The sequence below is a fragment of the Scyliorhinus torazame genome, chromosome 15 (genome assembly GCF_047496885.1).
Source record: "Scyliorhinus torazame isolate Kashiwa2021f chromosome 15, sScyTor2.1, whole genome shotgun sequence".
Classification (NCBI taxonomy): domain Eukaryota; kingdom Metazoa; phylum Chordata; class Chondrichthyes; order Carcharhiniformes; family Scyliorhinidae; genus Scyliorhinus; species Scyliorhinus torazame.
Window position 1 is genome coordinate 179,766,448 of NC_092721.1, and position 24,673 is coordinate 179,791,120.

The 24,673-nt window shown below is 50.4% G+C and overlaps 1 protein-coding gene across 2 annotated transcripts in view; it reads right to left on the minus strand.

The window, feature by feature from the left end:
- atp10a (ATPase phospholipid transporting 10A) overlaps positions 1-24,673 on the minus strand; it is a 355,898-nt gene that overhangs the window by 13,855 nt on the left and 317,370 nt on the right. For both annotated transcript variants that reach the window (XM_072477214.1, XM_072477215.1), the window contains 6 exons: positions 24,128-24,254; positions 20,042-20,226; positions 14,249-14,579; positions 11,079-11,155; positions 7,449-7,574; positions 1,638-1,838 (listed from right to left, as the gene is read on the minus strand). In XM_072477214.1, the coding sequence (XP_072333315.1) occupies positions 1,638-1,838; positions 7,449-7,574; positions 11,079-11,155; positions 14,249-14,579; positions 20,042-20,226; positions 24,128-24,254 (1,047 nt within the window). The remainder of the gene's footprint in view (positions 1-1,637; positions 1,839-7,448; positions 7,575-11,078; positions 11,156-14,248; positions 14,580-20,041; positions 20,227-24,127; positions 24,255-24,673) is intronic.

Genomic DNA, 24,673 nt, shown 5'->3' on the forward strand with positions numbered 1-24,673 from the left:
CCTTATCCGCAGCAAAAGCTGCGTGGATTACTTGGGGCCCCTGCTAGCCTCCTGCAGGTGAGTGAATCGACTGATCTTTTTTATTGGAAACTCGGGAGTGAAACGCCAGCGTTTGTAAGCTGGCGTGGGGATGAGCCCCAATTTGGGAGAATCCAGCCACAGGTCGTTCCAAGGCTACTAGGAAGTCGTCCTGAAGAAACTACGCCAATTTTTCTTTCGAGAATCACAGAAGGTTTATGGACCAGAGAGAGGCCATTTGGCCCATCGTGTTGTGCTGACTTGGAAAAAAAGAGCCACACAGAATCCCACTTTCAAGCATTTAGTCCAGAGCAGGTTACCTTCTTCAGGTACATTTCCCAGGCAGCTCTAATATAAGCTGAGGCTTTCTGCCTCTAACGCCCTTTCAGTTCTAGCCCCCTACCACCCTCTGGCTGAAAAAGATTTCCCCATCTCCCCTCTAACCTTTCCTCTTGCAACTACCTTGAAAGACAGAAACAAGAGTGGGCCATTCAACCCCTCAAACCTGTGCTGCCATTCGATTAGAACAATTTCACTGGCAAAATAGCCTTCAGTCGAATGCGGCTCCAAGCATCAGCAGCACACACACACACACACACACACACATGCAGACAACACATGTACACTCCTCAAGAACAATTACTACTGAGCGATCTGTAGCTGAAGGTCTGGTTGGCACTGCCTCACTCGGGGTCAGTAACACCTCCTGAGGTCCTGGCTGAAAAGCAGGTAACCCATCACAAATCAGGGACTGATTGCAGTGAGCACTGTATAAAACTCGCTCCATTCCAAACATTAATTCTGAAGCTACCTGAACACTCTGCTTGACAGAATCTGGAACACTTCAATGCTGAGAAGCATCTATCATTTGAAACTATATCTGGACTACAGAAGAATTGCCTGTGATTGGTCTGCCGATATTATAGTGACACAAATATTGTGATCAAGGGTGTGCTGATGAGTAGGTTCTTTGAGGGGGTAGAGGATAGGTGTGGGCAGTGTGCGGGGAGGGCCCCCGAATCACATCCACATATTCTGGGGATGTCCGAGGTGGAAGGGGTTCTGGGAGGGTTTTCGTCCAAGGTGCTGGGCGTGGAGGTAGTCCCGTGTTCAGAGGTGGCGTTATTCAGGGTGTTGGAAGATCAGTTGTCCAGCGACTGAGAGAGGTTGACGGTTTGGCCGTTGCCTTCCGATAGCCCGGAGGCAGATTTTGCTCGGGTTGGCAGGACTCGGAGCCGCCGAAAGCAGGGTGTGGGTGAACGACCTGGCGGGAGTTCCTGAGGCTGGAGAAGGTCAAGTTCGTCTTGAAGGGGTCAGTGGATGGGTTCACTGTTAGCTGATTTTTTTTTAAAGGGGGGTTGAGAAGTCAGCGCGGGGGGGGTGGGGGGGAAAGAGAGAATGGGGGTTAAAATGGGGAAGGCGGGTTGTTAAAAAGGGGTGGTATTAGAGACGCAGGGAGGGAGTGGTTGTTGTGTAATGTTGTTCGGTTGTTTTTCTGCTTTTGTTTGTTGATATGAAAATGCCTTGGATAAAATATTTTTGAAAAAAAGAGTGTGCTGCATTCCAGAACGATTCCTCCACGTAAATATTGAGCATTTTGTCCCTCAAAGGCGCATTACCTCAGATTGTTGTCCACCTTTGTAAAGTTGAGGTAAGGCCACCAACGTTTCTGCTGAAACATCTTTATCAAATATTCCAGTGATGAGTTGGGGGATCGATGAAAACAGGAGGTTAAAGAAGATAAGATACCACTGGTCTATCATCGCTGATCCTGAGAATCCACAGAAGAATTGATACCAGAAAAGAAGGGCAACAAACATCTGAAAATAAGAAAAAAAACAAAGCTTGTGATTTGTGCTTGCTGCATTTAATAGTAAAATGCTGACACAGTGTAAGCGAATCAGCAAAGTTCTGACCTTTGGGATACCAGGCCATTTTTGGTTTGGCGAATGAATATACTTCCATTGGCAGAAACGATTCCTGGGATGAAGGGGTTGCATTATGAGGTTTTGTTGAGCCTGTACTCATTGGGGTTTAGCAGAATGAGGGGTGATCTTTTTGAAACAAAAACATTTCTGAGGGGGCTTGGCAGGATAGATGCGGAGAGGGTGCTTCCTCTCAAGAAGAACTAGGGGCTCTCTTCCGCAAACAGCAGTTCAATCACGGTTTAAAAATAAGCGGTCTCTCATTTAAGATGGCGATGAGGAGGATTTTCTTTTCTCAGGGAGCAGTGAGGATGGGCTATTGAATATATTCCAAATCGAGTTTGATACAAGGGTTGGGGGTGTGGTGGTGGTGACAGGAATGTGCAGCGGGAATTTCCCTTCCGGGGTCTAAGACCCCTTGCCGGCGGGAAAAACCGGCGTCGACGACTCCGCGTCAACGGGCCCCCAAGGTGAGGAATTCTCACCTGTCTCGGGGTCTAGGTTGTCGCCAGAGGGGTTGGCGCTGCTCCAGTCGGCGGCGAAGGGACTGCGTGAGTTCGTGCATGCGTGGAACGGCCGTCGTGATCTCGCGCATGCGCGGAACCACCGGCGTGATCCCATGCATGCGCAGACCGCCCGTCGTATTTTGCCGCATGCGCAGGGAGTTCTCTTCTCCGCGCCGGCCATGATGGAGCCCCACCCGGAAGGAAGTGGCCCATGGAACAGGCCCGCCCGCAGATAGATGGGCCCCGATCGTGGGCCAGGCCACCATGGGGCCCCCATCGTGGGCCTGATCGCCCCGCCCCCCCCTCTCCCCCTGCCCGAGGACTGCCCCCGCCGACCTACCTGCCAGGTCCCGCCGTGCGGGACCATGCGCAACCCACGCCAGCGGGACTGGCCAAAAAAAACGGACGGCCGCTCGGCCCTTCGGGGCCCGGAGAATCGCCGGGGGGGGGGGGGAAAGAGGGCGCCGCTGCCAACGGCTTCCGACCGGCGTGGCGTGAATCCTGCCCCCGCCGAAAAACAGCACCGGAGAATACGGCAATCGGCGTCGGAGCAGGGTTCGCGCCGCCCCTCGACGACTCTCTGACCCTGCGGGGGTCAGAGAATCCCGCCCGTGGAATTCAGTCCACTTCAGCCATGATCTTAATGAATGGTGGAGCAGGCACAATGGGCCGAATGGTTTACTCCTGCACCTATTTCTTATGTTCTGGGCACCCTGCCTTTTGCAGGTCTAAGAAGGAATGCAGTGTCGATTTATCAGAATGATGGACTCCAAGGGTCAAGTCACAAGAAGCAATTACAGAAACAAGCTTTGCATTCCCTGGAATTCGGAAAATTACAGTTGACTTAATTGAGGTTTTCAAGATAGTAAAGGGGAAGAGAGAGGGTGGATTCAGTGGAACCATTCCCCCAGGTTGGGTAGTATAGGGCTATTGGGCATAGTCTAAACGGCGTTAAACTGAAAATTAATTTAATCTACAGAAAGGTGGGTGAAATTTGGAGCTCTCTTCCGATAACAGCAGTTCAATCACAGAACTGTTTCAGCCCATGAGGCCATTCAGCCCATTGTGTCTGCACCATCTCCGAACTTAGTCCCGTTCTCCCGCCTTCTCCCCGTAACCCTGCACATTTGTCCTTTTCAGATAACAGTCTAATTCCCTTTGGGATGCCTTGACTCTACCTGCCTCCATCACGCTCTCAGCCAGTGCATCCCAGCATACACTGACCAATGATGCTAGGTCAATAATTAATTTTTAACCCGCGAGAGTGATAAACTTCTGTTACCCAAATATACCGAGGAATGCGGGACGAATGCCGGTAAATGAAGTTAGGTCACCAGCATTCAGGTAAGGTTTCTGCAAAATCACCTTTGATGGCATGTACAGAGTGGATGGGCAGGCACTCTTTCCCAGGATGGAGGGGTCAGTCATTGGGGGGCATAGGTTTAAGGTCCGGGAGCAAAGTTTAGAGGAGATTTGCGAGGCAGGTTTTTTACGCAGAGGGTGGTGAGTGCCCGGAACGCGTTGCCAGAGGAGGTTGTGGAAGCAGATACATTAACGGTGTTCAAAAAGCATCTTGACCAATACATGGCTAGGATGGGTATAGAGGGATACGGCACTAGGAAGTGCTGAGGGTTTTGGCCAAGGGTGGTATCATGACCGGTACAGGCCTGAAGGGTCTAGAGGCCTGTTCCTGTGCTGTATTGTTCTTTGGACATAATGCCCAGATGGCCAAAAACCACCTGCCCCATCGGGTCCTGTTCCCTCAACTCTCAAGTGGGCAACGTTCTGGGTCAGGAGAAAGAAAAGGTTTCAAGGACATTCCAAAGCTCTCCTTGATGAACAGCAGCGTTTACATTAATGGCTGCTCATTCAGAATGGCGACAACTTGTTCATCGAGGTGTGTCACGCATTGAGTCCCAAAGTCTTGGTGCTGAGGCACAGCGGCGGCAGAGAAGGAAAGAGGGAAGAACATACCACCCTCCCCATCGCACTACCTCGTAGGACATTCTGCCCCATGTGCCCAAAGATCTGTGGACCGAGAGTCGGTCTGTTCAGTCAGGGCAGAAGGTCTGTGACCTTGAGTTGACGTCATCCTAGAATTGAAGGACAGCTGCCACTGAAGACAGATCTGCTAAGACTGCTGGAAGAGACTTAAGGGTCTAAATGGTCTTTTCTATTACCATGTGTACGATGCTTGGCTATGGTGCTGCTTCCACACATAAAACAAACAATATAATTACACCCGAATGAATTCTTGAACAAAAGATCCTAGTTTTCCCCACAATCAATGTGATGGACCAGTGAGGTGGATACGGAGAAGGGACAGAATCACATACCAACATGCAAAATAACAACAGACCTAGGATATTATGCCCGTTGAGCCTGCTCCACTATGTTCTACATTCCCATCTACCCCGATAACCTTGATTCACTTGCCAAATTAGTATCTATCTACCTTCGCCTCAACAATATTCAGTGGCCGAAAGAGAAAAATGCTGGAAAATCTCAGCAGGTCCGACAGCATCTGTAAGGAGAGAAAAGAGTGAAGGTTTTGAGCCCAGATGAACCTTTGTGTTCCAAATTCGCACAGTGGTTAGCAGTGCTGCCACAACCAGGTTCGATCCAGACCTCAGGTCACTGCCTGTGTGGAGTTTTCACGTTCTTCCCATGTCTGCATGGGTTTCCTCCGGGTGCTCCAGTTTCCTCCCACAGTCCAAAGTTAGGTGCAGGTTAGGTGGATTGGCCATGATAAATTGCCCCTAGCTGGGGTTGCCGAGATAGGGTGGGGGTTTGGGCCTAGGTAGGGTGCAGATTTGATGGGCTGAATGGCCTCCATCTGCACTATAGGGATTCTCTAAAAATGATTCCTCATTTCTTCCCTAAAAATGTGACCCCTAATTTTAAAACAGTGCCTCCTTGAACACACCCACAAGAGAAAATACCCTCGCAATGTCCACTTTGTCAAGCCTGTTCTGGATTTTATATGCTTGAATCAAATAACCCCTTACTGGCCTCTAAACTGCACTGTGGTTAGCATTGCTGCCTCACAGCATCTGGAACCCTGGTTCAATTCCAGCCTTAGGTGACTGCTTGTGTGGAGTCTGCACATTCTCTCCGCGTCTGCGTGGATTTCCTCCGGGTGCTCCGGTTTCCTCTCACAGACCTAAGATTAGCTAGCAGGTTAGGCGGACTGACCATGATAAATTGCCCCTTAGTGTCCAGATATGCCGGTCAGGTGGAACTGTGGGGATGGGGCGGGGGAGTGGGGGTGGGACGGGGGAGTGGACCTGGGTCAGAGGATCGGTGCAGACTCGATGGGCTGAATGGTCTCCTTCTGCACTGTCGGGATTCTATGGTTCGACAACCCAGCTCATTCCAGGTATCAATCTAGTAAACCTCCTCCAATGCATTTACGCCTTTCCTTTAATAAGGAGACCAAAGTTGCACACAATATTCGAGATGCGGCCTCACCAATGTTAAAGAAAACACAAGCTGAAAGGCAACTCGAGGAGCACTTGCTTCACATTGAGATTGTTGATTCATGGAACATGTTGCCACGTAGCTGGTGGAAAGAAACTTGGATGAGCCACTCCAAAATGCAATGTACAGATTCCAGATTCAACAGCAAGGTCAGGAATATGGGTTTGGCACCAAGTCAGGATGAAAACAAAAACAGTCGGAGAGTGCCTTGCACAGAAAACTGGAGGAGGAGACGCGGCTGGGAATTATTAGTCTCACGGTCTCAGATATTTCAGTATTTTTCATTAGTAGCTTGAAGGATAAATCATCACCTCATTTGTTTTATATAAATTTAGAATACCCAATTCATTTTTTCCAATTAAGAGGCAATTTAGCGCGGCCAATCCACCTACCCAGCACGTCGCTGGGTTGTGGGGGCTAAAACCCACGCAAACGCGGGGAGAATGTGCAAACTCCACACAAACAATGACCCAGAGCTGGGATCGAACCTGGGACCTCAGCGCTGTGAGGCTGCCATGCTACCCACTGCGCCACCGTGCTGCCCTAATCATCAACTCTTTGCGGACACAAGATAGAGCGGCAATACTGGAAATCCGAAATAAAAATAGAAGATGCACTGATTAGAAATTTTACTTGTAAAAGGTTTTGGCTAAAATCAGTTCACCTTGAGCTAATGCTAGTCAATCTGCTGTTCATTTCTAATACCTTCTGGTATTTCCCTTGTGAATACAATTGTATTCTTGCTGGACAGGTCTATATGGGTTTTTATTACTGCTGTAGACATTTTACACCCAGGTTGGCTGATGAAACATGTAAGCGAGCGAGTATCTGTAACTTCATTGCAGTGTTAATGTAAGCCTACTTGTGACACTAATAAAGATTGTTATTATTAAAGTTCAGGGTATCCCATTCAATGAAATATGTGCAAATTGGATCTATTTTTCTAACCTGCCTTACAGTCTCACCTGTCTGGTGGTATCTCTGACCTGCTGATATACCTCATCAGATGCTGTGTTCATGCATGTGGCCAGCCGACTTATAGGAATCCGCTTAAAGCTAAAATATTGCTGACTGGCTGATGACGTTGACACTCAGGGGGCACAATGTGAGTCCTTAAGCAACATTTTGGAGCATTTTATCGCCGTCATGCCAATGTAGCATCAGCTTATTATGGGTGGCACGGTAGCACAGTGGTTAGCACTGTCGTTTCACAGCGCCAGGGACTCGGATTTGATTCCCGGCTTGGGTCACTGTCTGTGCGGAGTCTGTACGTTCTCCCCGTATCTGCGTGGGTTTCCTCCGGGTGCTCCGGACGTGCTTGTTAGGTGAGTTGGACATTCTGAATTCTCCCTCCGTGCACCCAAACAGGCACTGGAATGTGGCGACTAGGGGATTTTCACAGTAACTTCATTGCAGTGTTAATGTAAGCCTACTTGTGACAATAAAGATTATTATTAGCTGGTTTCAGACTGACACGGTGAGTATTATGCTTAAAGGAAGGCGATAGAAACCAACTTACTGCATTTTTATAGAAAAAATAGAGCACCATGTTGGCAAGCCTGGAGTAACACCAGTGACCATGAACCAGTAAGAGTCTTTGTAAGTGTCGAAACCGTGCAATGGCAAAGTCACTCGCCATCACTGCCTGGAAAGAAAAATCAAAAATAAATAATTGCACGTGGGTCCCGTAACCACCAGATCTTCATTTACTAAGCCATAGTAAAATGATTAATATTGAACCAGAAACAACAAACAATAGCCAAACTTTGCACATAACTCAATGACCCAAGGTGCTTCACAGAGTAGTAACAAAAAACGACACTGTGTTAAGGAAGGGGCGATTAGGAAGAGTGAGATCAAGGAGATGGACTTTAATGAGTTCTCTGAAGCACCACGGAGAGATGGCGTGTTTAGTGTCAATTTGGCACTGGAGGTGGTCATTCGGCCCATCGAGTCTATGCCAGCTCTCTGCGCGGAGAAATCCAGCCCCATTCCCCCTCGCTGCCCTATCCCCGCAGGTCTGCCACCTCATTTCCATTCAGTGCCCAGCTAACTTCCTTTTGAAATCATCGAACGAGGAATTATGTAAGTAAGGAATTCCAAAATGGAGGGCGCGTGGTGCTTCAGGTGGGGAGTAGAGGAAAGAGTGAATGCCCAAAAAGTCAAAAAGAAATAGAGAGAGGGTTGTAGTACACTATAGATATAGGGAAGGGTGAGACCATGACTGAATTTAAACAAAAAAGGTGCATTTTATGTTTCAGGGGTTTGGGAGCCAATGTAGTTCATTGACGATAGGGATGATGGGTGAGCAGGACTTCTGTAGGATACGATGGGATGGCAGGAGTTTGGATGAGATGATATTTATGGAGGATGGAGACTGGCTATGAGACTGTTGAAGTAGTTGGGCCAAGTGGTAGCAAAAGCACCGATGAGAGCTTCAGCGCGAGATGGGACAGCGGTAGTATTTATGATGGATCGGCTGAAGCTCCGCTTGGGTCGAATAGAATACTTGGGCTGAAAATAAATCTGGTTCAACCCGAGTCAGTGGCTGGGGAGGGGGATGGACTGGGTGACAGGAGGACTGAGTGCGAGGGGAAGGCTAAAGATGACAGCCTCTGTCACCCCAATGTCTAATTTCATTAAACTGCAGTTCATCCATAACTGGATGGTCAGATACGCAGTCTGTAGCAGCAGTGGACGGGCTGAGGGAGGCGATGGGGAGATACAGCGACGACCAAGAAAGCACAACAGCGCCTATTCTCCCTCAGGAAACTAAGGAAATTTGGCATGTCCACATTGACTCTTACCAATTTTTACCGATGTACCATAGAAAGCATCCTATCGGGCTGCATCACAGCCTGGTATGGCATTGCTCGGCCCAAGACCGGAAGAAACTTCAGAGAGTCGTGAACACCGCCCAGTCCATCACACGAACCCACCTCCCATCCATTGACTGTCTACACCTCCCGCTGCCTTGGGAAAGCGGGCAGCATAATCAAAGAACCCTCCCACCCGGCTTACTCACTCTTCCAACTTCTTCTATCGGGCAGGAGATACAAAAGTCTGAGAATACGCATTAACAGATTCAAAGACAGCTTCTGTTACCAGACTCCTGAAAGGCCCTCTTACGGACTGAGCTGATCTCTTCCCACATCTTCTCTACTGAGTAGTACTACACTCCAGTATGCTTCACCTGATGCCTGTGCCTATAAATTTACATTGTGTATTTCATGTTTGCCCTATGCATTTTCTTTTAATGTATGGAATGATCTGTCTGAATTGTACGCAGAACAATACTTTCCACTGTACCTCGGTATACGTGACAATAAACAAATCCAAACCAATTGAGCTGAGTGTTCGCAACATAAACGTGGAAGCTAACCTGGTTTGTGCAGAGTAATGCATGTCACTAAGAGACAATATGTAGATGATGAAGAGCATGGATAAATCCTTTGGGGATTCGAAGGGTACAGGGATGGGGAACACTGGCCCTGGTTATGAAAGAATAAGCCCGAGAAGCTCCGAATGGTCACAGAATTGGAACGGATTATCCACATAAGTGGATGGAGAATAGTACAGATTCAGCCCATCAATTCTGGGCTGGCTCTTTTGAAAAGCAATCCATTTAGTCCCACTCCCAAGTTCTTCGACCACCCCTCCCCATAGCCCTGATTTTGTTTTGCCTTCAAGTATTTGAGGACAATATCGCTACTTCATTCCTCCAACTGTGCTCCACCTTCATACGCACTGCGAGCGGCCAGCTGAATTAGTGCTGGTGACTGGGGCGAGTAGTAAAACAGGACATCCAGTGGCTCCTGCGTAAAGCTGAGGTGCTACTGAGGTGAGGGAGCCGATTCTGAGGCAGGTACCTGGCAGGCAGGAATGCTCAGCCCTCGCACACAGTAACACTCTGAAAAACCGTTCGTTTGCCCCTTAATCACTGCTGTCCCAGCTGCTCAAAGCTGTCTCAAGGAGACTCCTGTCTGTTTGGGGTGGTAACAAAGAACAATACAGCACAGGCCCTTCGGCCCTCCAAGCCTGTACCGGTCACGATACCAACCTTTGCCAAAACCCTCAGCAGTTCCTTGTGCCGTATCCCTCTATACCCATCCTATCCATGTATTTGCCAAGATGCCTTTTGAACGCCGTAAACGTATCTGCTGCCACAACCTCCCCTGGCAACGCGTTCCAGGCACTCACCACCCTCTGCGTAAAAAACCTGCCTCGCACATCTCCTCTAAACTTTGCCCCACGGACCTTAAACCTATGCCCCCTGGTTTCTGACCCCTCCACCCTGGGAAAGAGTGCCTGCCCATCCAGTCTATCCATGCCCCTCATAATCTTGTAGACCTCTATCAGGCCACCTCTCAAACACTAACCGTTTAAATCCATCCCTGCTTGTAAAAGCGTCCTCGGAACATATTTCCTTTTAAATAAAATGCTGCTCGTGTCAAAAGAAACTGGACACCAGGCAAATGAAGTTCCCTCTCCGGTTACGCACTGACACTGTAATCAGAGTGAAACGATCACGGTATGCCGTCTGACCTCCTCCACTTATGAAATCATATTTATATTCTGACATGTTAATTAAACTGTCAATGGGTAGATGAATGAAGAATGCAGAGCTGTACACAATTTACTTTAATTATTTCAACCAGACGAGATCTTTTCAGTGAATAAGGTGCAGAAACGAAGATCGCGTTATTGTAAAAAGCAGAGACCAGTTGGGTCTAAACTGTTGGTAGAGGTTAGCTCTGCAGCTGCCCTGATGATGAAAGAATGGGGTGGTAAATGCACCGTCCGGTGTGGCCTTGAGCTACACAGACCAAAAAGATCCAGATGTGGTCCCATGTGGAATAACTTGACCTGAGCCAGGGTTTAGAGGAGATGTGCGAGGCAAGTTTTTTTTTTTTTTACACAGAGGGTGGTTAGTGCCGGAGGAGGTAGTGAAGCAGGTACGATAGTGAAAAGGCACCTTGCCGAAAGAATAGGATGGGAATAGAGGGATATGGACCCCGGAGTGTAGAAGGTCTTAGTTTAGATAGACATCATGATCTGGTCAGGCTTGGACGGCCTGTTCCTGTGCCGTACTGTTCTTTGTTCTATTTGAGTACGTCAGAGGCAGATTTACAGAAAGTGTAATAATTACCTGCATCCCTTCCTGGCCAGAGATTCCCACTCCAACATCAGCAACCTGGATCATGCTCACATCATTAGCCCCATCTCCTACAGTTAATGAAAAACATAACGTGACAATGTGTTTGCTTTCCAACATTCAGCTAAACAGCCACATTTAGAAAAATTATTTCATGGGGTGCGTGTGTCACTGGCAAGGCCAACATCTGTTGCTCATCCCTAATTGCCCACGAGAAGGTGGTGGTGAGCCACCTCCTTGAACCACTGCAGTCCATGTGGTGTAGATACATCAGCATGCTGGCAGGGAGGGAGTTTCAGGATTTTGACCCAGCAAGAGTGAAGGAACTGTGAGATATTTCTAAGAGAGGATGGTGTGTGGCTCGGATGGGAACTTGCAGGTGGTGGCGTTCCCATGAGTCTGCTGCCCATGTCCTGCTAGAAGGTAGGAGCTGTGGGTTTGGAAGGTGCTGTTGGAGGAGACTTGGTGAGTTATTGCAGTACACCTTGCAGATGGTACACACAGCTGCCACTGTGCATCAGTGATGGAGGGAGTGAACGTTGAAAGTGTTGGATGTTTATCAAGCGGGCTTTGTCCTGGATGTTATTAAGCTTCTCGAGTGTTGTTGGAGCTGCACTCATCTAGGTCAGTGGAGAGTATTCCATCACACTCCTGACTTGTGCCTGGTGGGCAGGTTTTGGGAAGTCAGAAGGCGAGTTACTGGCTTCAGAATTCCCAGCTTCTGGCCTGCTTTTGTAGCCTCAGTATTTATATGGCTAGTCCAGTTCAGTTTCTGATCAATGGTTGTTGATAGTGGGGGGGACTCAACAATGGTAATACCATTGAACGTCAAGGAGAGATGGTCAGATTCTCTCCTGCTGGAGAGGGTCATTGACACCATACAAATGCCAGGCAGTGTTACTTTTCACTCATTACCCTAGCCCAAGCTGAATGTTGCCCAGGCCTTGCAGCATATGGATAAGATGCCTCAGTATCTGAGGTGTTGCGACTGGTGCTGAACATAAGTGATCCCCATTTCTGATGTTTTGATTGAGGGAAGGTCATGATTGGGCTGAAGACACCACCCTGACAAACTCCTAGTGATGATCTGGGACTGAGATGATTAAGCTCCAACAACCATATTCCTTTGTGTTTGGTATTTCCCACCCCCGATTCCCATTGACTCCAGTTTTTGCAGGGCTCCTTGACGTCACACTGAGTCAAAAGCTATCAGATGTTAAGGGCAGTCACTTTCACCTCACCTCAGCTATTTTTCTCATTAATGCAAGTTGAGAGAGAACTGGGAGTTGGAACCGACAGATAGTGAAGTGGAGCAGATTGAGGCACGATACTATGGAGGTGATTTGCACTTCAGCAGATTGTTAAAAGGAAAAATATACTGCTTAACTTGGCGCTTTACAGAGATAATCGGCCAGATCACAACTTAAATCTCGAGTGGAGTTTGCAAGGGCTGTACATTGGCCTAATAGTTCTGAAGTCCCTACAGCTATTGGGTAACCTCCGGGGTTAGGCTATGTGATGCAGCAAAGCTTTGGAGAACTTCTGCTATTTCTTTCAAATCAATTATTTTGGCAGCGAATTCTGGGCCATTATGAACACTTTGTGTCAGAGAGGTGAGACAGCAGGTTGGTTCTGTCACTCTCTTCAAAGTGTTTCTCAATTTCAGGCACTAACTACCTGCAGAAAATACCAAACATTCTATGGGGTCCATGATCACCACCCTGGATCCAGGCATGGCTCCTGACGTCAAATCAGGTGGTGATCTGGATGTTTTGGCAACCTTCCAATAATGAAGTCAAAGTCGCAGCCAATCGAATGCTTTCCAGGAAATGTTTCGATTGGCCACTGTTACTGGGGAAGCCGGCTAATCAAATATTGCCCCACAACCTGTTGGCTATGCAGCAGGATGAAAGGGAACCCAGGGGAGGATCGATAGTCTGCGAAGGTCAGGAATAGAATAAAGAACAGTACAGCAAAGGAACAGGCCCTTCGGCCCTCTAAGCCTGTGTCGATCATGATGCCCTAACTAAAAACAAAACATTCCGCCCTTACTCGGTCCGTATCTCTCTATTCCTGTGATTCATGAAAAACAAGTGACGGTTTCCATTGAGAATTTCATTGCAGAACAAAGGCTGTGTGGTAGAAATGCTGCTGAACATCTTTTCTGGCACTGGATAACTTTACTAATCACCATACCAGGATGATGCTGGGGATAAAAGGAAGTGTGAAAGTACAGGGGGACGAGGGGTCGCAGTTTAGCTCAGTTGGCTAGACAGCTAGTTTGTGATGCAGAGCGAAGCCAGAAGCGTGGGTTCAATTCCCCTACCGGCTGAGGTTATTCATGAGGGCCCCTGCCTTCTCAACCTTGTCCCGTCGCCCGAGGTGTGGTGATCCTCAGGTTAAATCACCACCAGTCAGCTCTCCCCCTCAAAGGGGAAAGCAGCCTATGGTCATCTGGGACTCTGCCTACTTAACCTTTACTTTAAATTACAAGGGGGAGCCTTGCATTCCATTGAGTCTGGAAGATTAAGAAGTTTCCAATAGGGCATTTAAGATGATTGAAGGTTTTACCAAGAGAGACAGAGGGATGACAGACAGAGAGGCAGCTCACCGCCACCTTCTCAAGGGCAGTTAGGGATGGGCAATAAATGCTGGCCTAGCTAACGGCGCTCACATCCCGTGAACAAGTAACAGAACAAAATTCCTCTGGTGGGAGAGTCCAGAGCGAAAACTAAACAGGAAAGCCATGCCGTTTAGGGGTGACGTCAGAAGTTTTGTCACACAACAGCTATTGGAAATCTGCAACCCTCTCCCTCCAAACGCTGAGATTGAGGGTCAGTTGAAAATGCCAAAATGGAGATTGATAAGATTTTTGATCGGCAGAGGTATTAAGGCACATGGAGGTATGGAACCATTACAGGTAAACGGAGTTAAGGTGAAGGGTGGGGATGCATTGACCTGAAACGTTAACTTTCTCAGATGGAGGCAGAAGTATTTCCAGCATTTTCAGTTTCTTACTACTCATCTTCCTTGCTTATTGGAACCAGTCTTATTCTGTTGGTGTTTTCGTATCTTAATGTAATGTTGCCAAAGTTTGGAGAAGTTGCGTGCTTTTAACATGTAATAGCATGCGGCTATGGTGGGGGAAAGAAATATATACTTGCCAATTGCCAAGGTCATGACCTTTAGCTTATCCCGGACCAGCTTGACCACCATACTTTTTTGCAACGGCGTGGAACGGCAGCACAACACTGACCGGCACTTTTGTGCTAATGCAAGAAACTTGTCCTCTAGCGACTTTTCCAACGCAAAGCTCAGAGTCTTCCCATCGACGACCAAGCTGAAGTTGGGCCGCAGAGTTGGTGAGGTCACTGAAGTCCCGTTTGAAGGGATAAAGTCAACCGAGGGATTTTCAGCAAGACTGAAACGTGTGTTCAGAGGACTCTTTGATTCAATGTAGTTCAAGCACTGCTCCAGCAAAGCAGCACAGGCCTCCTGCCGAACAAAAAAAAAAAGACTTAGAAACATTGCAGTGTGATCAGGACAGGTCAAATATAATATCAATAATGATAGTGATACTTTGCACCCGGCATCAGCTTCTGCATTAAGTTCCATCGCCTGTACTATTTTGAGTTCAGTAAGAAGTGTTATACAACACCAGTTAAAGTCCAACAGGTTTGTTTCGAATCACTAGCTTTCGGAGCACTGCGCCTTCCTCAGGTGAATGAAGTAGTAGGTTCCAGAAACATATATATATATATATATATATTATATTATATATATATATATATATATATATATATATATATAGACAAAGTCAAAGATGCAATACGATTCTTTGAGAGTAGTATCAAAGTATTCAAGAACTCAAAGTATCGTCTTGTATCTTTGACTTGGTCTATATATATGTTTCTGGAACCTAACTCTTCATTCACCTGAGGAAGGAGCAGCGCTCCGAAAGCTAGTCACTACAAACAAAGCTGTTGGACTTTAACCTGGTGTTGTAAGACTTCTTACTGTGCTCAGCCCAGTCCAACACCGGCATCTCCACATCGTATTTTGAGTTCTACCTAGGAATTCCTCACAACCTTGTACAGACTCGCAAGTTTAATTGTTCCTCTTTTCCTTGCTTTATCTCGGTGGAAAAAGGAGGCTGTATATTTGCAGAATTGGAGTCGTTGGGAATCCACGGACAGGACTCAGAATTAGAACATAGAAAAAATTGACACAAGTGGATACAATCAAGAAAAATCTACTCATCCTCTTAAACAAACAAATCTTTGGTTCTTTATACAGGAAGAACACAGCTCACATTTACCCTACAGGCCCCGTGTACTCAAGAACCTTATTTGTTTTGGTTTTCAATGCTTATTGGCCGGGGAACAGTCTATTCCATAATTTACGAACTCTACCTGTCACATTTAGACTGGAGAATACCTTGGATTTTGTAAGCAATAGCTATCGTCGCCTGATTTAGCGCAGAAGATCTTTTCAACATCCGTCCATGAATGCCTTTTTAAACATAATTTTAAAAGGCATGCATGGCCCACTTTATTCTTTTCAACGAGAAGAGATTTTGGGCACCTTCACTGCACTTTACAGTTCCCTGTCTCCAGGCCAACAATAATAATTTCTCTTGCCTGCTTTTGGATTCCTAACATCTGACATTTTTGTCGGTAATTGTTTTGATATATATGCCAATGTGAAAGAAAAAAAAAAATTCAAAATTGGTCAAAGTCTTCCATATGTGATTTCACAGTGGTTTACAGATCAGTGACAGCTCCACAGAGGAACACTCCACACATTTATTTATTGACTGTCAAATTCTGCAAGTCTTAAAAAATGGTGCTAGTTTGGATCCTGCAAACACACAGATTCCACCTGCTGTAATTTACAGTCCAGCCTTGATTATTCACTCTTGCGCTATCTATGCTTACAAACCGGACCAATGGGAGTTGGCGTCTTGCATCAGATTAAAGCTATTAATTGCTGTAACTTTTACTTGTGCGGGGCTGCACCCTTTGGCTCTTCATTATTCGCAGGGTGATGGGGAAGAAGTGCCCCCCTTAATCGCAAGTACGTGATTGAGGTTCTCCTTAATACAGTTACAAACCCAATTTGTGTAGTCGTACATAGAGCACAGATATGTACGGGGTGAGGGGGCAGCAGCAGCGGGGCGAGGGGGGCAGCAGCGGGGCGAGAGGGGCAGCAGCGGGGCGAGGGGGCAGCAGCGGGGCCAGAGGGGCAGCAGCGGGGCCAGAGGGGCAGCAGCGGGGCGAGAGGGGCAGCAGCGGGGCGAGAGGGGCAGCAGCGGGGCGAGGGGGCAGCAGCGGGGCGAGGGGGCAGCAGCAGGGCGAGGGGGCAGCAGGAGGGCGGGGGGCAGCAGCGGGGCGAGGGGGCAGCAGCCGGGCGAGGGGGCAGCAGCCGGGCGAGAGGGGCAGCAGCCGGGCGAGAGGGGCAGCAGCCGGGCGAGAGGGGCAGCAGCGGGGCGAGAGGGGCAGCAGCGGGGCGAGGGGGCAGCAGCGGGGCGAGGGGGCAGCAGCGGGGCGAGGGGGCAGCAGCGGGGCGAGGGGGCAGCAGCGGGGCGAGGGGGCAGCAGCGGGGCGAGGGGGCAGCAGCGGGGCGAGGGGGCAGCAGCGGGGCGAGGGGGCAGCAGCGGGGCGAGGGGGCAGCAGCGGGGCGGGGGGGCAGCAGCGGGGCGGGGGGGCAGCAGCGGGGCGGGGGGCAGCAGCGGGCGAGGGGGCAGCAGCGGGGCGAGGGGGCAGCAGCGGGGCGAGGGGGCAGCAGCGGGGCGAGGGGGCAGCAGCGGGGCGAGGGGGCAGCAGCGGGGCGAGGGGGCAGCAGCGGGGCGAGGGGGCAGCAGCGGGGCGAGGGGGCAGCAGCGGGGCGAGGGGGCAGCAGCGGGGCGAGGGGGCAGCAGCGGGGCGAGGGGCAGCAGCGGGGGCGAGGGGCAGCAGCGGGGGCGAGAGGGGCAGCAGCGGGGCGAGAGGGGCAGCAGCGGGGCGAGAGGGGCAGCAGCGGGGCGAGAGGGGCAGCAGCGGGGCGAGAGGGGCAGCAGCGGGGCGAGAGGGGCAGCAGCGGGGCGAGAGGGGCAGCAGCGGGGCGAGAGGGGCAGCAGCGGGGCGAGAGGGGCAGCAGCGGGGCGAGAGGGGCAGCAGCGGGGCGAGAGGGGCAGCAGCGGGGCGAGAGGGGCAGCAGCGGGGCGAGAGGGGCAGCAGCGGGGCGAGAGGGGCAGCAGCGGGGCGAGAGGGGCAGCAGCGGGGCGAGAGGGGCAGCAGCGGGGCGAGAGGGGCAGCAGCGGGGCGAGAGGGGCAGCAGCGGGGCGAGGGGGCAGCAGCGGGGCGAGGGGGCAGCAGCGGGGCGAGGGGGCAGCAGCGGGGCGAGGGGGCAGCAGCGGGGCGAGGGGGCAGCAGCGGGGCGAGGGGGCAGCAGCGGGGCGAGGGGGCAGCAGCGGGGCGGGGGGGCAGCAGCGGGGCGGGGGGGCAGCAGCGGGCGAAGGGGCAGCAGCGGGCGAAAGGGCAGCAGCGGGGCGAGGGGGCAGCAGCGGGGCGAGGGGGCAGCAGCGGGGCGAGGGGGCAGCAGCGGGGCGAGGGGGCAGCAGCGGGGCGAGGGGGCAGCAGCGGGGCGAGGGGGCAGCAGCGGGGCGAGGGGCAGCAGCGGGGGCGAGGGGCAGCAGCGGGGGCGAGGGGGCAGCAGCGGGGCGAGGGGGCAGCAGCAGGGCGAGGGGGCAGCAGCAGGGCGAGGGGGCAGCAGCAGGGCGAGGGGGCAGCAGCAGGGCGGGGGGGCAGCAGCAGGGCGGGGGGGCAGCAGCAGGGCGGGGGGGCAGCAGCGGGGCGGGGGGGCAGCAGCGGGGCGAGGGGGCAGCAGTGGGGCGAGAGGGGCAGCAGCGGGGCGAGGGGGCAGCAGCGGGGCGAGAGGGGCAGCAGCAGGGCGAGGGGGCAGCAGCAGGGCGAGGGGGCAGCAGCAGGGCGGGGGGGCAGCAGCAGGGCGGGGGGGCAGCAGCTGGCGAAGGGGCAGCAGCGGGCGAAGGGGCAGCAGCGGGGAGGGGGGGCAGCAGCGGGGCGGGGGGGCAGCAGCGGGGCGAGGGGGCAGCAGCGGGGCGAGGGGGCAGCAGCGGGGTGAGGGGGCAGCAGCGGGGCGAGGGGGCAGCAGCGGGGCAAGGGGGCAGCAGCGGGGCAAGGGGGCAGCAGCGGGGCAAGGGGGCAGCAGCGGGGCAAGGGGGCAGCAGCGGGGCAAGGGGGCAGCAGCGGGGCAAGGGGGCAGCAGCGGGGCAAGGGGGCAGCAGCAGGGCGACAGGGTCAGTGCAGGCAGCGCCAGACTGCAAGGCACGAGCGGCAGGGAAAATGAAAATCATGTCACCTCTTTTTAAAATAAATTTAGAGTACCCAATTCATTTTTCCAATTAAGGGCAATTTAGCATGGCCAATCCACCTATCCGCCACATCTTTGATTGTGGGGGTGAAACCCACGCAAACAGGGGGAGTATGTGCAAACTCCATATGGACAGTGACCCAGAGCCGGGATCGAACGTGGGACCTCGGCGCCGTGAGGCTGCAGTGCTAACCACTCCGCCACCGTGCTGCCCTTCATGTCACCCTTTAAATGTGATCTCACTGACAGGCAGATGAGCGGACAATGATGAGTGTGTGTTAGTCCCTGTCCTACAGCAAAGCCTGGTCTCCAGTTGTCTCGGATTTCCCTGCCACTGGGCCAAGGCCTCGCTCCGCCGGGACCATGTGGTCGTTGGTGTGCAGCAGGCACCCTACGTTAAAAGAATCCACGAGCAGGCATCTTCCACCCCCACCCTAACCTGCCCACCCCACGCTAATGAATTCCGGGACTTGGAACGTCAGGGCCCAAATGAACAACCCCAACAGCTGCCACCGCAGAACCCACCTCCCCGGACTGGAAGCAAGTAATAATAATCATAATAATAATCTTTATTAGTGTCACAAGTTGGCGTACATTAACACTGCAATGCAGTTAATGTGAAAATCCCCAATTGCCACATTCCGGCGCCTGTTCGGATACACAGAGAATTCAGAATGTCCAATTCACCTAACAGCACGTCTTTCGGGACTTTTCATCCTAGACGCTGAGGAACTGCCCTAGAAGAAGGAGGGTGCACACATCTTAACATCTGCAGGGGGCAGCACGGTGGCGCAGTGGGTTAGCCATGTTGCCTCACGACTCCGCGGTCCCAGGTTCGATCCTGGCCCTGGGTCACCATCCGTGTGGAGTTTGCACATTCTCCCCGTGTTTGCATGGGTTTCGCCCCCACAGCCCAAAAGATGTGCAGGCTAGGTGGATTGGCCACGCAAAATTGCCCCTTAATTGGAAAAAATTGATTGGGTACACTAAATTAAAAAAAAAAAAAACATCTGCAGCACTTCAAGACCACAAATTGAAAATCTTGCAAATTTATTTACTAAACTGACAGTTCTGCATGACTTTTTCACCGGTGATTAATGTAATCCCACCACGTACTGATCCAAGTGACAAGCCGAGGACAAGCCTTTCCTTTTTCTGAAAAAAAACCCGAATTGTTACCAAATGCAAATCACTACTTACTGATGTCAGAAAACCTTCCCAACATCCAGGCAACCTTCACCTGACAACCTTTACAATACTGACATCCCGTGAATTTTAGGGGTTGTAAATAAGAATGAAAGGGTCGTAGGGAATCAGGCAGGTTTCCAATTTCTCTCACTTCTTGTCCGTTAAGATTTTTCACCCGTTACAGTGAAAAGCTGCCATTGCTCTCAATGGAGATGAATTTCTTTTCTTTTTTTAAATTGCAACACTGCCAAACTGGAGCATTCAGAATAAACACAGGAGACATTCGCTTTCATTATCCGGCACTGCTTTTAAGATTTTGGTTGGATGAGATGGTGCTCTCGAGGTTAAAAGCCTGCCGGGAAATCCATTTCAGGCTCCGCAGCTAGAATGGTGCTCACCTGAGATTCCGCATTCAAGGTGAGGATCTCCTCGTCTTGCCCGAGGAGTTTGCACGAGTGAGCGATATTGATTGCGGTCTCCTGCTTGTCGCCGGTGAGAACCCATATCTGTAGAGCAGCTTTTCGCAGATTTGCTATCGTTTCGGGGACCCCGTCCTGCAAACGGTCTTCGATGCCCGTTGCTCCTGAACAGATTGAAGGAGGATAGAAAGGTGAGAGAATTCACACCATCGTGGCAGTGAAACGGGATCAAAACTGACCCATAACCATACAAAAGTTCCAGGTGCGTGACCCAGGTAGTCCATGGAGTCTGTACCACTGTAGAATGTGCACACCGTAAAGTCTCAGAAAATGGTCATTCATTTGCAGCTTCCCTTATTACTAATCTATATGAAGCCTAGTGAAGCATTTCCTTCCACCTGGTTAAAGTCCCCCCCCCCCCGCCCCAAAACGAGTGTGGCAGCGGGAAGGAAAAGCAGTGTTGAAGCCACTGGAATCAAAAGGCGGTTTTCTCCTCCGTATTGTCAGGAACATGGCGCAAATGTACATATTCTACAGACCTATGAATAGGCCGTTTGGCCTTTCACATCTGCTCTGCCACTCGATACCAACATGGTTGATCTTCTACCTTCCTGCACTATTCCCGCATCCTTCAATTCCTTTAGTATCCAAAAATCTATCCATCTTGTCTTGAATGCGCTCACAAGCCTCTGAGGTAGAGAATTCCAAAGTCCTACGACCCCGAGTGAGAAAAGGTCTCCTAATTGGAGTCCTAAATTTTTCTGAGATTGTGACCATGCAGCTACTCTATCAAGTCCCTCAAGAATTTTGTATCTTTCAATGAGATCACCTCTCATTCTTTTAAACTTCAGGCATATCTGCCTCGCCTGCTCCATGTCCCCCCAAATGACAGTGCCCTGAACCCCCGAATTAATGAATCTTTGTTGTAGTTACGCTGTGGACAACTATGCATTTGCCCTATTACTGTAGCACAGTGGTTAGTACTGTTGCTTCACAGCGCCAGGGACTCGGGTTCGATTCCCGGCTTGCGTCACACTCTGTTTGTGGTCTGCACGTTCTCCCAGTGTCTGCGTGGGTTTCCCCCGGGTGCTCCAGTTTCCTCCCAAGGTCCCGAAAGACGCGCTTGTTAGATGAATTGGGCATTCAGAATTCTCCCTCATTGTACCCAAACAGGCGAGTGAGTGTGGCGACTAGGGGATTTTCTTCATTGCAGTGTTAATGTAAGCCTACTTGTGACACTAATAAAGATTATTATTATCAGGCTAACTGGCCTACACCTCCACCCGGTCCCCCACTCCCCCCTTCCCGAAAGGCAGGATTATTGTTCCTAACTTACAATCCGTGTGGACTGTTCTAGAATCTACAGATGGCCGAAACCTGAAGAAATTAGGTGTCACTTGTGTCACTGCGAGCCCTCAGAATGTGGAAGGTAAAACGCAGACTCCGATCTATGCAAAAACACTGGGCAAGCTGTACTGAGGTACACTGTGCACACTCAGACTTGACACAAACTCAGTTTTGAAAGTTACGCACCACATCTGAAGCACCAAGAGAGCAGTTGTTTTTGCCCGAGTTGGCATTTAACAGTGCTACTCAAAAGGTCAGGGGCGAAATTCTCCCCCAACGGCGCGATGTCCGCCGGCTGGCGCCAATCAGACAGGCATCGCGCCGGCCCAAAGGTGCGGAATGCTCCGCATCTTTGGCGGCCTAGCCCCAACATTGAGGGGCTAGGCCGACGCCGGAGGGATTTCCGCCCCGCCAGCTGGCGGAAATGGCGTTTGTTGCCCCGCCAGCTGGCGCGGAAATGCGGCGCATGCGCGGGAGCGTCAGCAGCCGCTGACGGCATTCCCGCGCATGCGCAGTGGGGAGAGTCCCTTCCGCCTCCGCCATGGTGGAGGCCGTGGCGGAGGCGGAAGGGAAAGAGTGCCCCCACGGCACAGGCCCGCCCGTGGATCGGTGGGCCCCGTTCGCGGGCCAGGCCACCGTGGGGGCACCCCCCCGGGGTCAGATCGCCCCGTGCCCCCCCCCCCCAGGACCCCGGAGCCCGCCCACGCCGCCTGGTCCCGCCGGTAAATACCAGGTTTGATTTACGCCGGCGGGACAGGCAATTTCTGGGCGGGACTTCGGCCCATCCGGGCCGGAGAATCCAGCGGGGGGTCCCGCCAACCGGCGCGGCATGATTCCCGACCCCGCCCAATCTCCGGTACCGGAGACTTCGGCGGGGCCGGGATTCACGGCGGCCAACAGCCATTCTCCGACCCTCTGGGGGGTCGGAGAATGATGCCCCAGATTACTACTTACAGGTCTGATGCAGAGGGGTCAGACAAAATTATGAATTCCAAGGACAAAGCTTTCACATTCATAGTCACCCAAACGCAAGAGTGCAGTTCTAACCTTGACCACACTCTCATCCATCTTCAGCTTGTTTTAAAAAAAAGGTTGAATTTTCCCACTGGAATTCCTAAATTACATTACGGATGCTAAATTCTCCATATCACAACCACCTACCAACATCATAGCAGTTGCGATTTATCATATAACCGTCTGATGTGATGATACTTTTTTAAAAAAAGGTCTGTGGTGTTAAAGGGAAGGAACATTTTACTAAAAACACTAATAGCTTATGGTATCTGTATAAACCCTCGTCGTTCCCTTGTCGGGCAACTGCAGATTAAGCTTAAATATATTTTATATGCAATATTGAAATACGTTAATTTCCTAATTCAAGTAACCATAAACAGCTCATGCTTGACTTAGTTTACAACAGAGCACCCACAAGTTCCAAGTTGTAGGAAAGTCCTTTTTAAATTAATTGGGTTTTCAGGAAAAGTCAGCTGGTTGTGCAATTTAAGAGATTCCTGGCTACATTGTGTGAACCAAGTCACAAATATTTCTACATATTGTGCAGTGATGATGTACTACACCCCGGACTATCACTCCACCTGTTTGTCATCATTACACATTAACCTGTACCACACTCATATTTGCCAAGACACTTGCTATTGGTAAAAGTGACACAAAGTGTAACAGAGATATGAAATCCGTTGTGAATGTTTTGCAAAACCAACCAAAAAAAATCTGCATTTTCCAGCTAATAATAATTATTATTGTCACAAGCAGGCTTGCAACAACACTGCAATGAAGTGACTGTGAAAAGCCCCCAAGTCGCCACACTCAGGCGCCTGTTCGGGTACACAGAGGGAGAATTCAGAATGTCCAATTCACCTACCGGCACGTCTTTCGGGACTTGTGGGAGGAAACCGGAGCACCCGGAGGAAACCCACGCAGTCATGGAGAGAACGTGCAGACTCCACACAGACAGTGACTCAAGAGGGAATTGAACCTGTTTCCCTGGCGCTGTGAAGCAACAGTGCTAACCACTATGCTACCGTGCCGCTTGTGATTTCCTTGGGGTACAAAGTTCAGCAACTCACTTTGATCTACTGTCAACCTTTTAATGTTATTTTATGTTTAGCTGTCAGCTTGATGCAAGCGGCCAGTATAGTGTCATAATTCCCGGGTAACATGAAGTTACAATCTGCTCGTAAAATTTGAAAGTTTATGAAAACTGGGCCAAAATGCCAGAGTCTGCACACTTGTTAAATGAAAATCCAGTGACACAAACGTACTGAATTCTATAAAAATGTGCTAACTACAAATCTGTGGGGTTGTCTCTGACATGGGAAAGCGCAGTGTCTGAGCTGCACTTCAGTACAATCACCTTGTCTCTACTGCTCAAGCAGTGACAGTGCAGTGTCAACACTGCTGGGCGCACAATGGTCTTAATGCACCAGTAAGAATGAATTTCTTTCTATGTGCTGTGCAAACATCTGCTTTTACCTAATTGATGTAGTTTATTATCTAGAGGTTACCCTTTTCTCTGAAGCGCTATTAATGATAGTCAATTTGGTGGAAAAGCCCCATTTATAGTTTCTCCAGAGATGCAACATTTCAAAGATAAACATGTGGTAGTTTTTGCCAACTGCTTGTTTTTAGGATCCAATGCATCACAGCACAGATGTGCTTATCTAAGGCCTTTGATACCACCCGAGGGTTAGTCCATACCTAACAGCTGAAGGTCAGTCTCCAGTCGCACGGCTGACTGGAACAGCAATTCATCTCTGTTTTCGACCGAAGACTCTGCCTCCAAGTGATCTTCCAGCCACCGTGCGTATTCTTCCTTACGCAAGACCTGAAATAACGAGGCCAGGTTTTTTAAAAAACCACAATGATGTCTCACAAATTATTTAAGCTCTTTTTAAAACAAGCAATACACATAAAAAAGCGGATTATAGTTCAGGCTTCAAAATAGTGCAACTGGCCAACATATAGCAACGCGACAGGAATCTAATATAAAACACACTGTTAAAAACATCTACGGGCACTGTTTATCCTGTAGGTGTGAAGTTTGAAATTGTTAGAATAATGTTGACGCCAGACTAGATTCCTACCATTTCTTAGCCAGAGTTTAGAACATAGGGCAGCATGGTGGCACAGTGGTTAGCACCGTTGCCTCACAGCTCCAGGGTCCCGGGTTCAATTCCAGCCTCGAGTGACTGTGTGTGGAGTTTGCGCAGTTTCTCCCCGTGTCTGCGTGGGTTTCCTCCGGGT